The following is a 14841-nucleotide window of genomic DNA, read 5'->3' as shown; positions in this document are numbered from 1 at the left end:
ATGTTTAGAGTAATAACAAACATTTAGAAATAGTTTGGGGGTTTCATATGAGCCCCCTTTGATAGTATTAAACATTTTGGGGGTAAACTAACTTTACTGTGTTCCTCTCAGGTCCTGTGTCAGGTCTTTGTTGAATTTTTTCCTATTTCTTAAGGACATGACTTTCAGATACTGTTGTAGATATTTATTCTTTTGTCATTCACTTGTCCAGCTTCCTTCCTCCTTCCTGTAGTTGGACTGAACGAATGGGAATAAACAATGTGTTTTTATAATAGGATGCTAGTAAAAAATGCCTAAAATTTAATTTCAAATTGATTCTTTGCTAGGTTTTCTGTTATATGTGGGCACAGCGCTTGTTCATCCTTTGATTAAGGTGTTTTTTTAATGCTTGAATGATTCACAGGTGAGTGTTAAGTGGCTTAAGAAAAAAAAACATTCCTCTGAAAATGGTCAGGGACAAGGACTCGACTTGAAAGGAGTGAAAGCTCGTATCTAAAGGAAAAGTTTCAAAGACCTACAGAACGCTCAAGAGAAGACAACTTTTTAACAATCTAAAGAACTGACTGGTAGCTTATGACTTTTGCACAGCACTGTATGTTTTGGCAATTCTTTTGGTGCTGGAAAAAGCACTTCATGTTCATGTTAATCATCTGACAACAAAGACCTTTTTTATGAAGTGTTATTGACTTATTTCTAAGCTTGTTCATCTTTCAACTTTTTATCTGTGTATTTACTGATGACCTTAGAGTTTTTCTGACAGTTAACTGTTCGTTATTCAACTAGAAAAAATTATTAGAATATTTTAATAATTTTACTTTTCTTGTTGTGCAGGCTGAGCCTCTGTCTTACGTCGGACCAGGAGAGATAATTGGCATTGGGGTCCTTGCGTTTGTCATCATTTTCCTCCTCATACTCTTCATCGTCTTTAGGAAAAAAATCAAATTCAGGAAAGACTCAGATCCAGGCCCCGGTATTCAGACTGGGATGGGCATCTCGGCTATCTCCACAGAAACTAGCTACATGCTCCACAAGACTGGCATGGGAGCAGAAGGGATTGAGTTTAAAGCTGTTCGTGTATCAGACTCACCAGCGACCACAAGCACCTATGGTGAGGTGGGAGGCAGCAGTGTGGGCCCTCCCCAGGTCATGGTGCGCCCGACTGCCCACTCCCCTCTACCAGGAGGACTCAGTGGTGACAGGACCACTTCCAGTGAAGGCAGTCAGGTGTGCATAAGTGTGCAAAGCTTGTTTTAATTATGGTATTTGTGTGTCTGCTTTATAGTCCCCTCACCAGACTGGCAGTTAATATCAAGGGAAATGCAGTGGAACAGACAAAATTGTGACAAAGTTAAATATCTGAATATGTTCATACTGCTAATATCTACAAAATAGTTGGTCAGGAATTATATGCTTTAAAATAAGAGTATTTAAGTTTTAATATCAAACTATAACACTGAGCATCCCAAGTAATATCCATTTTATATGACAATATCAATATTTGTGGGGCATCATATCTCCCAGCTCATCAGTCCCTTTTGATAATGCTGCACTTCCTTAATTTATCTGAGTTTATATTATAATTTAAAAGAAAGAATATTATTTCTTATATTAGTCCTATTTTTTAAAAACAGCCTTTGGGACAAACAGCCACAGTGTGCTGGAGAAAGAATACATGGGCTCGACACACATACTATAAAAACTGTGTTTTTATGGCAGGAACTAGGTTTTGATATCAAATATAACACAAGGACGATATAGGTAGATTAAAAAGTAGTAATGTTCCCAGCACATACGCTGTATTATGCAGATAATCAGCTTACAGGATACAGAAAGTCTGCTGACATTTAATAATCATGTTCATGTCTTCTTCGTATTCAATTCTGCATGTGATGGGCTAAAATAAGCTTCACAGCAGCGACTTCATCATGTGTGGCCCTTCAGACAGGGTGATGACCCAGTTCTTCTTTCGTGGCAATAATTAAGAAATGATTAATGGTATCAGAAAATCAAATGCATCATTGGAATTGTTGGAAATATAAAACAGAAAGGTTGAACACCAGTGCAGAATATTGTATTGTTTTTACAAAAAGCAATCAATTGGTAATTTATGGATGTTTCTGATTGTGCGTGTAATTGCACAAAGAATGAAATAATGATTTGTTTTGTAATAACGCATGAAATCCTGTATAAATTTGTTTGTATTTCGGGTTTCTGAATAGTAACTACCTGGCTTGCCCTTACCCTGACTTTTTGGGTATTTTCTTGTGTCTGTGCAGATTAGCAGCTTCCTCTCAGACATGTCTAATGTCCGAGGTATGGCCAACAGGCGGGGCGTCGCAGTGTGCAGTGTGGCACCCAATCTCCCTTCAGCATCTGCTTGCCGCTCAGAGCATAGCCCGGCCCACAAAGTGTCCTGGGAAGGCGAAGAAATGAGGGAGAAAGAGCTGGAGAGGGCTAGAGATGAGAGAGAGGAGGAGTGGGGGCAGAGAGCTTTTGAGCTGGAGAGAACACAGAGAGATAACAGTCCACAGGGTAAGACTGCAACAGTCTGCCTGCACACACACACACACACACACACACACACATGCACGTGCGCACACAGCTTCTAACCTGATCAAAAAGGCAAAGAGTACACAGGCCATGAACACATTGTGTTACACCAATACCACCATCTTCACTGAGAGAGCTCATTTCACAGTGCTCTATGCCTTTTGATCACACACATCAAAGAAAATGGCCCAGAGTAAGCAAGAGTGCTTAAAAAGTAATATTTTTATTTTGCTATCATTTCAGTTTTCTTATTTATTTCCTAGGAGCAATAATGGGTAATAGAACTTTCTGTTACACTGCTGAAATTGGCAATTATGTCCACTTGTATCAGGATAACTCTCTTGGATCTCGTGGGCACTTCTGTTTGAATGGTCAGGGTAATCAGCCAGAACTGATGTCCTATGTTCTTGTCCTACTTTTGCAACAAAAAAAAGAAAGAAAAAAGAAAAATAAAGTTCAGTTAAAATCAAAGTAGTCGGAACACTTCCACACAAAGTCACCCAACTTCTCTGCCAAGTTTCCCTCTTTTTATTTTTCCTTAAATTTGCTTCACACCTACCTTTGTCAGCTGTACAGGCACCAAACCGAAGGAGAGAAGAATGTCATTGTAATTCAGCATCCGTCTGATATTTTAGCTGCCAACACTCTTCCCAGTCTGTTCTCTGTCGATGAAATAACCACGTTGCATTTCAGTGCGCAGGTAGGCGTCAGATATTTCGATCCTTTGTCCAGCCTGTTGTGTGAATAATACAGCTTGCTGTGGGAACTTCCTGGCTGTTAATTATTGATTTTTTCCTGTAGGAATGGGAAATAGGTTATTTTAGTTTTTTGGTCCCCCGCTGAGTGTCTGTAGAAAAAAGAAAAAAAAGAACCAGCACCACCTCCTCACATTTACACCACCAGACTATTAATTTAATGATGATAAAGCTTATAGAAAACTGACCTCAAGATTACTGTGTTAATGACTGCAGTGTTAACTGCCAGGTTAACTAATCAATTGCAAATTAGTTTAGTAAGTCATTTACACCACGGCAGCCACAAGCAAGTGCAATAATGTATATTTCAATAACAAGGCCACAGGTCAAAACATGAAATAGTTACTAACAAGGGAACATCCTGGTTATTTTCTGTCACTACGCGTTCGATCATAAATAAATAAAATGGGATGAATAATTAAATACTTGGAAAATACTCTTTGAAGAAATCGGGTCTCATACTGTACTCTTTAGTTTGGGTTTTTTTGTTGGTAACTCTTCAGGATGTCTTATACACTAAACCTTCTTCATGGAGGAGCATTTTAAACACTAACTATGAACTGTTTCACCCACAGGAAGTCATTTCTGAAGACTGATATTCAGAAAAAAAAAAAAAACAACTCAGTTTTTCCCTTAAATACTCTTTTTTTTTGCACTTGTCACGGTAAACTTTTGCACCTATTTCTTAGTTTACTTGCAAAATACTAAAAGGTGAAGGCAGACTCAAGACTTTTTGCATGTTCTCAGGAGGACAACGTGCCACAGAGATTAAAACCTGGTTCTAAAAATGGTTATTTCTGCTCTAAAGTTGGGTGTTTCAGAGTGAACCGATCGAGGCGTGACCTCTGGAGGTGAATATTGAAGCCAGTGCAGATGTGCCACAAACTGCAGTTCCTCTAGCTGTCACAATAGGCTGGCTTCAAGAGAGAGCTATTCCTCATATGCTCTTATGTAAAAATGTCCAACTTTACAGCATTTTTACGGTCTGGCCTCTATGGAGTGTTTCAACTCTAAGTGAGGGTTTTTTTAAACTCATCCATCTGGAGTTAGGAGCGCGGCCGCTTTGACTGACATTTGTGTTTGATTTTGCTGAAAATGATTTTGAGTTGAAACTGTTGGATTGGATCTGTTTGGCTTGGTAATTGTTAGTGTTCAAACTGAAATGCTGAGAACTTCTCTGGAAAAAAACATAAAATCAGAAGGGAGACAAATTGTAGACCGTATCACTTAAATCAGCGTAACATTATATTTTACTGAACTGGCTCGGCAAAGAAAATAGTTTGGATGGGTCTTAATTATAGGAACTTGTAAGGAAAAAAACAGAAAGAAAAAGAAAGAAAGAAAGAAAGAAAGAAAGAAAGAAAGAAAGAAAGGGTAAAAAATGTTTGCTTTTTCCAAAACCTGATTATATTAAGTGTCCCCTTGCCTGCATCCTGAATTAGACCTGTGGCTGCTGCACTGTCTTTCTTATTTAGTTTGATTGATGGTACTGCCTTACTGATCACATTCCCACAGGAGCGTTTCGCTTCTTCCATATGCATTGAACCATGACCACGTAGCTTGAGCTCAGAAAGCTGAGGTTGATTTCCAGACATCCCGGCCCTCGCGGACACGGTTGCAGAGTACGGATTTGGTCACAAGATGGGCCGAGCCCTGAATGCTTGCTTACCAAACGTGAAGTGAAAAACAAGATTTTTGAAGATTTGAAATTCTGTCACATCTGTCAGACAAGGGTAAGCTGTTGTGTAGAGGTGTGAGATTCAAAACGCTATCACAAAATCTCTGTTGTTATTATGAATTTATCCCCTCCTCCTTTGACAAAAAGGGAACAGGAACAACTGTGTGCTAGGATGTATTAAGCTACAGCTGGAACTGCTGGAAGCAAATGCATGACATAAAATATTTGTATAGTCTTCTTGAAAAATGTCTTTTTCTTGACACGTTGTGTTAATGTGACACTGGCATCTTTGCTCCAAAATGAGCTGAATAAAAAGACTTTTGATTTACTTTTTTGACTTGATGCCATATAATTTGTTAGTGCATCTTTGTTTACTGTGACTCAATACAAGCATCTGGAGAAGAATTCATCTGAACAGATGCTCATGAGGAAATATTCAGAACCCAGACCATTTATTGCCAATCAATGATTCTCACATTAAGATCCATCGCTATATAGCAGCAAGGCAGTAAAATGGATTTAAATGGCTTTCTATTTTCTATATTTCTCTTTTTTTCTCTGTTTGTTCCATCTACTAAATAAAAGCCTCTTATTTTTCCCAAAAGTTTGCTAAAAAGTTAGTTTTAATCACATCAGCAAAACTGCCTCTTTGCAATGCAGTTTTATTTTGCAAATACAATTGATCTCACAGCTCAGCCTTTCCACTCTGCTGGTCCTCTGTATTTCTTTCCCAATTTGAGCAAAAAATGAAAAAAAAAAAAGACTTCATTGCTTCTACATAAGAGGCACCTGGTAGAGAAATTCACCTGCCTCTGGCTGTGTTGTAAACAGTCTTTACAGCTTATCTGAAGTCATAAGTACCTGCTACAGACCTCCGGGCAGTTGTTCGACAATCACTCAGAGGACACTTGGAGTGATTTGAAGGAAACAAACCTTCAAATAACAGCTTGGCAAAGGCACAAAAAAAGACCACACTGACTTGTAAGCACCAGTTTATTTGAAATGATGCCTCTGCAGGCGTAAAGGTTAAGGAAAACTGGAGATATTAGGCCTGGTAGATTTCTCCAAACAAAATTTAATTTGATTTGTGTGCACAGACAAAATTGCAGGGTTGTAACACAAAAGAAGACCTTTGATTACCAGAGTATGAAAAGCTTGACCCAAACCACAAACCTACTTGCCACCCTAGCCTGTAGCTCAGTGACGTTGCCATACAATTTGCTCTATTTTGCTTTTTTTAAAGCAGTTTTTCAGGAGTTACATAAGCACCAGTAACTCGGTGGTGTTCACCCCCTCCATGATACCCCCAGTTAGTGCTGACAGCATTAAATGGGCAGACCTGGATTTGCAGTAGGTGTACTGGGATATGTGGAAAATGCTGTACATCAAAGCAGCGAGGAAGCCTTTAAGGGAAAAAAAATCATTCTGCAGGTCAAATATGTTTTTTAAATACGATCTATCTGAGTCAAAAGTAGATGAATAGCAGATTTAGCCTCTCTCTTCTAACTGAACACAGCCAGCTAGAAAGAAAATGAATGGACAGGTGGAGTGATGGATCTGTGGACACATTTTTTTCCCCATGAGTGCACTGAATGAACAAAGTAGAGAGTTTTCGGTCACTCTGATCCTTTCTTCTTTTCACCCTGATAGAAATCCAACTCAAAGCTGATGTGAGGTTATTTTAGCTCGGACTTTAGAAGCTTCTTATTAGCCGAAGTCAAGCTTTTAAATGTAAATACAGCAGGAGCGTTATTGAGCTTTTCAGATCTGAACGATTCGGATATCTGAACACATCTTTCAATTCTGAACCCCTACATTTAATTTTCCATGGGTGAAAGTTGCTGATGTGAATGAGTGTTGTTTTGTGTTTTTACATTAGACGTGTCGGAACTGGCGGACGGGCTGGGGTGTCTCTCAGACTCCACTTCTGAGGAGCACTCACTCAGCTCCTACACTTCAGAGTCCTTCGATGACAACGGTAAGACTCTGATGCTCAAATGAAATAAAGCACAGTTTAATTGCCAGAAGTTTGTAGGTAATGTTCCCATAAACCAATACCTTCTTTGGCCCACCATCATTTTAAACTCCTTCAACCAAAGCCTGGAACTTTCTGCAGAAAAAAACAGAAAAGTCCTAAAAGTGGACAGATTTGTCAGACATTCTCACTGAAACATGTAATTGTTTCTCGGCTGACCAGTGTCTTCCATCTTCAGTCTGTCTGCTGCCTCATGTTCTGCATGCATATCCTTCTAACCTCGTTGTCTTGCTGCTGCTGTTGTCTTTGCCCGGGCTGTTTGTGCGTGCTGTTCTTGCTTTGCTCTTGGTTGCCTGATGCTGTTGTCCGTTAGATAGACTGCCAATTATGTGTTGCTTGCTGCCACGTGTTATTACTTGTTGTGACTGTATTCAAGCAGGGAGTGTTTTAAATGGTTTCTGAATGTGTGCCGCCGTCTTTTAAGCATCTGACATTTCTTTCTTAGTTCCCTTGAGAGGGTTCACCTTTCGCAGGGCTGTCACTGTGAATAGGAATTAGTTCCTAATGAATTGCCTGGTTAAATGAAGGTTAGTGTAAAATCAAATGCTGAGCCTGTAGTAATTATTGAAAAGCAGGGTGATATTAGAGAAGTGGAAATGCTTTCATGCAACCAATATGCACAGGTTGTCTGTGCATCTTTTTTTCAAAGCTACAATTCCCAGATAACTCAATAGCATTGATTTTCCACTGGCTAACTATAAGAGGGTGGAAGTCAAGCACCATAATGATGCTGATGTGTGTGTGTGCATGTGTGTGTGTGGTTGTGTTCTTTACATAGGAAATCTATGTCAGTGCTTTATTTCCTGTCTAATTGGTGTAGCTGCAAAGAGTCCTCACGTATCTCTTGCTTTCTTACAGGACACCCACACACACATGCACGCACGCACGCACACCACATGCATATAGACATGTTTGCAACGTGCTTACTCCGTGTTCTCAACACATCTCAGTCACCTCCACCGTATAAAACCTTGCCCTGTTCATGAATGCACTGAGATTATTTCCATTTCTTCTTCTCTCTTTCTGTCTTCTGCCTAGCCTCCATAGTGACAGTGATACGTCTCGTCAATGATACTGTTGATAACATTGAAAGTGAAGGTATGAAGGAAAATCCTCTGTTAACTCCCCTGTCTTCTTTGTGTCTGTCTTTCCGACGCCAACATATTTGTTCAGCGGCGGAGCAAAAAGATAGAATTTACTGAATGCAGCCGAGCCTCTGCCGTTCGGTCCCCGTTCTTATTACGAATTAAACATCCTGCTTAGATTTCTAATATTTGTTGTCAGTTTCTGACACCGGATTTCTCTGTGTTTCAGTTTTTCCCTTTTGGTTTCTGGGTTGTTTGTCTCGCTCTGTCTCTGACTTTCCCTTTCTCTCTCCCTTTGTAGTGTCAAACATGGACAAAGAACAGCGGCGTAGCAGCCCTGGTGAGTGAGATGCAAAGCAACTGAAAAACATCTTATTAATTTGCCATTTCTTTGACTTTATTTGTCAGGGGTGAGAACCCACAACCTGACCTTTTGCATCCTTTGCATTATTTTCTCTGAATATTTTCATCATAGCCCAGTAGTACAGATTACAATTTCTATTTATGCCAACTCTATCCACTCTTTGAATGTCAATGCAGGCTTCCAGTTTCCGATTATGTTTTCTGACCTCGGAGGTCGGGAAAAATAACTGGAATCTGAGTCAGTTTCTGTTGCCCTGTGTGTAGCAAAAAGGCTTTCAGGTACAACATTCAGGCAGCTCTTTGATGAAATAAAAATATTATGTCCAGAGATACTTTTAAAACATATTCTGCTTCATAGTTAATTAAGAAATTTTGAATTATGATGACTGCTAAATTGGGCGCAGCAGTCCTAGCTCCAAGCAAAGCAAAGCTTTCACCCCGGCCTTGCAGAGGGTCTCAGAGGATTAGGGGCACTTTGAGCCAAGCCTCACATCCGCCCAGAACAGCAGAGGAGAAGGCAGCTTCAAACACTTTCTTTTTCAACATTTTTTTGGGGGGGAATCATCTACAGTCTGAACACTGACTTTCTGCTCTTAGCGAATGCATGGCTTTCCTTAAACAAACACCGGGGCCGTCACGATCCGGTTGCACCTATCCTTTAAGATCCCTGCTCCGCTGTCAGTTGCTTGTGCTACACTCTTGCAATCAATATTAATTGGCTCATAGTTACCAAGTCTGTTTGTTCTCGGTTGCATGTAATTTACTAGGTCTACAAAGCATTTCGTTTCCAACCCAGAGCAAGAGTGTGTTTATGCCTCAGTCACTGCCAGCCTACTGAAGCACAAGCAGCTTCATTTCAGACAAAAAGAATTAAATGATGTTTGTCCAGTGGGTTTTTTTGAAGACATCCTTTGGATTCAGAATTTTCTGTTTTGTACAAAACATTTTTTTAATAAAGTTTTCAATCTCACAAGTTTATTTTCAAGCAAGGCAAGAAGAAATGTGAAAAAAGTGAATCTGATATATCATTTTCCATTTTGTGTTTTTGTATACAGTTGCAGCATGATTGTGTGCATGTATTATCTGTTATGAATTGTGTTTGTGGGTATAAGCGGCGTGCTAAATGGCTCTCTGCCAGCCTCCCTCTCTTGTTGTCGAAGCGTGCTTTCTTCTGTGTCATAATTCGCCGTCTCCTTTTGCATTCACCGAGAATTTCATCATCAAAGGTTCGCTGTCCCATGAGATATTTGTTTTGTTTCCCATTTTACTGACAGCGAGTCGTCACCTGCAGAGCAAAGATGAGATTTGCGTAGAGTTCATCAAAGAGTACATTGTGGATTGTAAGAACATTCTTTTTTTTCCCCTCCCTTAACCCTTCGTTAGAACATTTTTCAACCAGAGACAGATATTTCAGGCAAGCATGGCATGGCAGTAAGATCTCGTTGGCATGGCAGTCCGTTAGATATCTGTGTCCACACATGTGTCATGCATTATATAGTAGTGGCTGGCACAAGCACAGTAATTAAGTGTACTCTCTGTCCCACACACAGGGTGACCCCTCTGCCTCCTCTCACTTCATCAATATGATATTTTTTCCCCTCACAGCTCATTAACCTAACCATGAATTATGCAACCTGCATGCTGTAGTTTGTAGGAAGTTGTGGATTAGCGGGGAGTTCTGTGTCAGTCCATTTAGCAGCATGAACTGAAATCTAAAATAAATAAATAAATAAAATGTCGACTAATTTTATTTGCACTTTAATAAAAAAGTAAATGAGAACTGGAGCGATTACACAAAGCAAACACGCTGGAGAAATCCCACAGAACAAACAGAAAGCCCCACGGCGATGTAAAGGCACTTTGTGGGCCTCCTGCTACACCAGAACCTCTCAAACATGCAGCGCACACATGCACACACTTTCATGCGTGCTTCATTTCTTGTGCAAAAATAAACCCAATCAAAGGAAGAGATAATAAGCATGGGGACAATTTAAGGGGAGAAACAAAATAAACACGACAAACCAGATAATATGCAAGCTATTTGTAAATGGGTTCAAAATTGATAATAAAATTGGCAAATTTTTTCCAGATGCTGGTGGTTTTACGCCTTGAGGAAGCTTTTTTCATTCATTTTATTTATTTATTTTATTTGTCTTTTGTTTTTTTGTTTTTACAAGGGCAGCGGTAGAACCGTAAGTAAAAATGAAATGTGTGTGCAGCTGTAAGAATCACACCAGTCCCCCTATAACAGATGCACAGAAGTGTAGTTACTGGTGTCACCACTCTCTACCTGCTGGAGATAAGATTGCAGCGATACTGCTGTTTTAGACGAGGAGTTTATTTACCGATGGACACCTTTCGCCGGCTGATCCTATTAGACTGATTAGATCTGAGTCCTCATCACACTGTGCTGTAACACTGTGGTTCTTTAACTTGTTCTGGTATGCAACAGCTGATAAAAGTTCATGCACCAGATTTTTTATCAGTTATTAGCAACAATAAATGATACAAGCTGAATGAGGTCAGTGTGATAGCATCGCTGTGCTTTTCCTACATAAATCATATTTTACTGTAGTGGTGCCCCACTGGTGGGACCTCCACTGTAGTGCGCCCTAATGCACTACCACAGTAAAACTATATGCTTCCAGTGATTTAGGAGCAAAGATTTTTCCATGGAAAAAGACATATGTTGCTATTACACCATGTTAAATTCCATTCATTTCTTAGATTGTCCCCAAATCCATGCTTTTTATTCCTGAAACTATGCCAAACTGTATTTTCAGCATACCGCTGGGAGTCTTCCTGTCAGACTTCAAGCTGGGTGTCGCCATCACGTCTGCGTCCACCTGAGGTAGGATCCCATTATGAGCTTAATGACACCCAGCAGAACATCAGACGCGGAGGCAGCACGCGCTCTCTGCAGCTGGACTACAGGGTGATGGGCTACAGCGCGGACAAAAGCCGTGAGAGGACACATGAAACTGGGAGGAGGACCTTTCAGTGGGAGAGGAATCAGTCTGGAGAGTGGGAGAGAAAACACACCCCGGACAGAAAAGAAAAGAGAAGGTACAAGGAGGAAGGAAGGAATATGAACATTAGGACCAAGGACATGGAGGGACACCAGGACCATGGAGATCAGCAGCAGCAGCTGCAGGACCAAGACAGCTGTGACGACAGCTCCTCGCCCGTGTATGAAGAATACCAAGAGTCCAGCCATGATCTGGAACAAAATGAAGACACGGAGAGCCTTTATGATACTCTACCCCCAACTCGGCGAGCCTATGAAGGATATCCGTCCAGTCCCCCAGGGCTAAACCTGCACCCAGCTCAACTTATGCCCCCCCTCAGGGCTTGGGACTTACAGACAGAGGAATGGAGGGGATCACGGGAAGACCATGGAGGGCTTGGCTCTAATAGTCTGGCAGGTTCTGGGGATGAGTTAGAAAGACTACTGAACCTGGTGTCACTGAGAGCCAGGAGAGCCACACGAATAAACAGAGCCTCTACCAGATCTGAACCTGCAGCAGGCTGGGATGGGCTGAAATGAGCTCACGCTCAAGACTCATTAAAACAAACAGATTTTCTGTTCCTTTGCAAATCACAGAGTGGCGGTGATCCTCTCTGGTTACAGTTCACATTTATAATCTACTCGAACATTGGTCCACCACCTAAAAAAAATAATAATTGGACAAGAATATTAACATACACACTTTTATTATCCGACATTATTATCCTTGTGTAAACAAGCACTAATCCACCACCAATCCCCTGGCTCATTTATAAGCGGGAGGAATAAGAGGAAATATACGTGTCTCTTCACAGCTTCACCTGTGCTGCGATTGGCTCTGAATCAGTGCTTTTACATGTATTATTTAGACTCACTGAAGCAGAACATTTGGAGCTTGTTTTAGATCGCGTACCCCTGTATGTGCAAATTTTCAAATCATGTATTTCGTTCATCGCTGTGTCGGATCGCACATGTACTGGCACACAATTATTTTGTTAACTCAGCCGTGCAATACTTAATGCATTTATTATTTTTTACTGACACGCGCTCAGGTTTGTTTTGCAGGGAGCTTTTCGCTCGCATCCCACACAGAGACTGAGAGTATTAAGATTACCTGAGGTTGATACCGGGACATCTTTTACACAATCATTTAATTTTCCTATGTGGATTTATTTATTTATTCATATTTGTAGCTTTGCTTATGAGTTTCTTCATGAGCACATGCGTTATAGTTACCTGGCCTGTGTAGATATGATTAAATACAACACTAAGGATATATTTTTTTATTTACTCAATCGGCTGTTCTAAGTGTGTAGAAGGACACAGAGCTACTTATTAAAACACATTAATTTAATCAAAATGTACATAATGTCATTTGAATATATTGAAGCTTTAGCAGTGCTTCAGGGAGACTGAAGCCCGCTTTACACCTGGTGTTAACATGTGAAATGAATTTCGGGGCATTATGTGCTGAACGGCTTAGAGAATTGTGTGGACATGCAACCGTGAAGTACAGAATCACTCACCCAGGACATGTGCTCATGGTTGGCTCGCTGATAACGCAGTGTAAATGCTGCTGCATTCCCAGTTCACACACAACAAAGGGAATGCAAATGAAAATAAACTCCATGTAACGAAGCTTCGAAACAGCGCTGTTCTCTGAGAATATTCCTAGTTGACTCCTTGTTGGCTAGGAGTAATTACAGATAAACATATTCATAGTAGCTGTTCGGGTCATTTGTGGATTTTTAAAAAGGCACACCACGTGCACAAAAATGCACACACCTCTTCCCATGCACAAACTGGTATTTGTAAAGGAAGAATGTGTGGACCGTGTTCATGCTTCAGACCGTGACAGACCATCGTGAGGCAAGCCCGACAGAATGGAGAGAAGATGAAAAATGAACCGAGACAGAAGTGAAGAAAAACAGCCAATTTGGCTGAGCTTGCATTCTCTGTTATCAATATATATATTTCCAGCTCATAAACACATCATCAATAACTTAGCCTCTGCACACCGCCACAGTGGATTTTAAATCAACCAGTCAACCTGTGATTGAAGTGCAGACTTTAAGCTTTAGTTCAAGGGATTTAACAAAAATGTGCCATTAATATTGTTTAGGAATTACTGCCATTTTTATAGACAATCGCCTATGTAGTTGGGTGGTTGACTGACAAGCAGTTTTATGGCCAGATGAGACCTGTTTCCTGTTTATTTCATTCAGTTCTAGATCTTTTATCTCCCTGGAGATGTTCTGTCAGATCTTCAAAGAGTCACTGTGATGGTGTACAGAAGCAAACACTGAAACATTGTCCAAATACTTATGGACCTACAGTAAATGTATATGTACATTTACAAATTTCACTGCACATTGTTATGTATGCTAGACTTGATCAGACCTCCTTTTCATGTTCTGCTTGTTCTTTCTCTTCTTCGTCATCTTTCTCTTATTATTGTTTTCGGTGTAATAATTGTGGGTGCTAGCTGTATATGATGGCCTGCTTTCCTCCTGTGATCTGATGTACTTTTTGCCTCTTGTTTGCAGTCTCCAGTTTTTTTTTTTCTGTCTCTTTTTGTTTTTACTTCTGCCAGGATCCTCTGCCCTGAACTTCTAGAGGTGAAAACTTTTTTTCTCCCATCACTAGTTTCTCTTATGTTCGTGATTCCAGAACTGAGATCACCAAATACACATTTTAATTACTCCACTACTCATATTAGTGTCTCAGTCTCAGATTTGGGGAAATTGCACTTCTTCTTTGCTGTGTTTTTTTCATTGTCATGTCTAATCACTGCTGGATTTATATGCAAATGAGGAATAAGGGAGGATTTACATCCATTCATTATGAAAGCTCTAAGTGGAAATCACGCACATGCGTAAAGTTTCGCTTTGATTGAGATTTATAAAAGAGCACCATGCGTAGGCACGGCTTTACAAATATGAGTAAAGGATTATAGATTCACTCGTAAATCTGCATAAACTTTTATGCATCTGGCTCCTGTCAGAACTAAAGGCCACCTTCATGTCACAGTTACCACGCTCATCATCTCATCTGGTAAACATGCCTTTGAGAAAATGCTCAGAAAACAATATATGTACATCAAATTGAAGGACAGAGTAGATGCTACAAAGTAAATGCAAGCCGTCTATGTCTCCAAGTATGTAGTGAGAATTCAAGGCCACACTTTTGTGTTAAATTAGCGCATTTGTTGTTGCAAAAGTGGTTTTCATTGAGTTGAAAGATACTGTGCCGATGGACTCTTTGGAAAAACCATAACATCCAGCAGTAACAGACACATACCAGTTGACATGTCTTATTGTGATCAGGTTTAGTTTCACCCTAATGTATTTTGTGTCTCATAATAACAG

At 40.2% G+C, this 14841-nt stretch overlaps 1 protein-coding gene across 1 annotated transcript in view; it reads left to right on the top strand.

Moving 5' to 3' along the window:
* LOC116331462 (protocadherin Fat 3) overlaps positions 1-14501 on the top strand; it is a 66075-nt gene extending 51574 nt beyond the window's left edge. Inside the window, 6 exon segments of the mRNA XM_039618758.1 lie at positions 832-1224; positions 2277-2532; positions 6863-6961; positions 8057-8116; positions 8405-8443; positions 11250-14501. Of these exon segments, the coding sequence (XP_039474692.1) occupies positions 832-1224; positions 2277-2532; positions 6863-6961; positions 8057-8116; positions 8405-8443; positions 11250-12013 (1611 nt within the window). The 3' untranslated portion in view covers positions 12014-14501.
* The last annotated feature ends 340 nt before the right edge of the window (positions 14502-14841 follow it).

The sequence above is a fragment of the Oreochromis aureus genome, linkage group 10 (assembly GCF_013358895.1).
Source record: "Oreochromis aureus strain Israel breed Guangdong linkage group 10, ZZ_aureus, whole genome shotgun sequence".
In the NCBI taxonomy this organism is placed as follows: domain Eukaryota; kingdom Metazoa; phylum Chordata; class Actinopteri; order Cichliformes; family Cichlidae; genus Oreochromis; species Oreochromis aureus.
The sequence above is the reverse complement of the archived record's forward strand: the minus strand, read 5'-3'. Positions and strand labels throughout refer to the sequence as shown.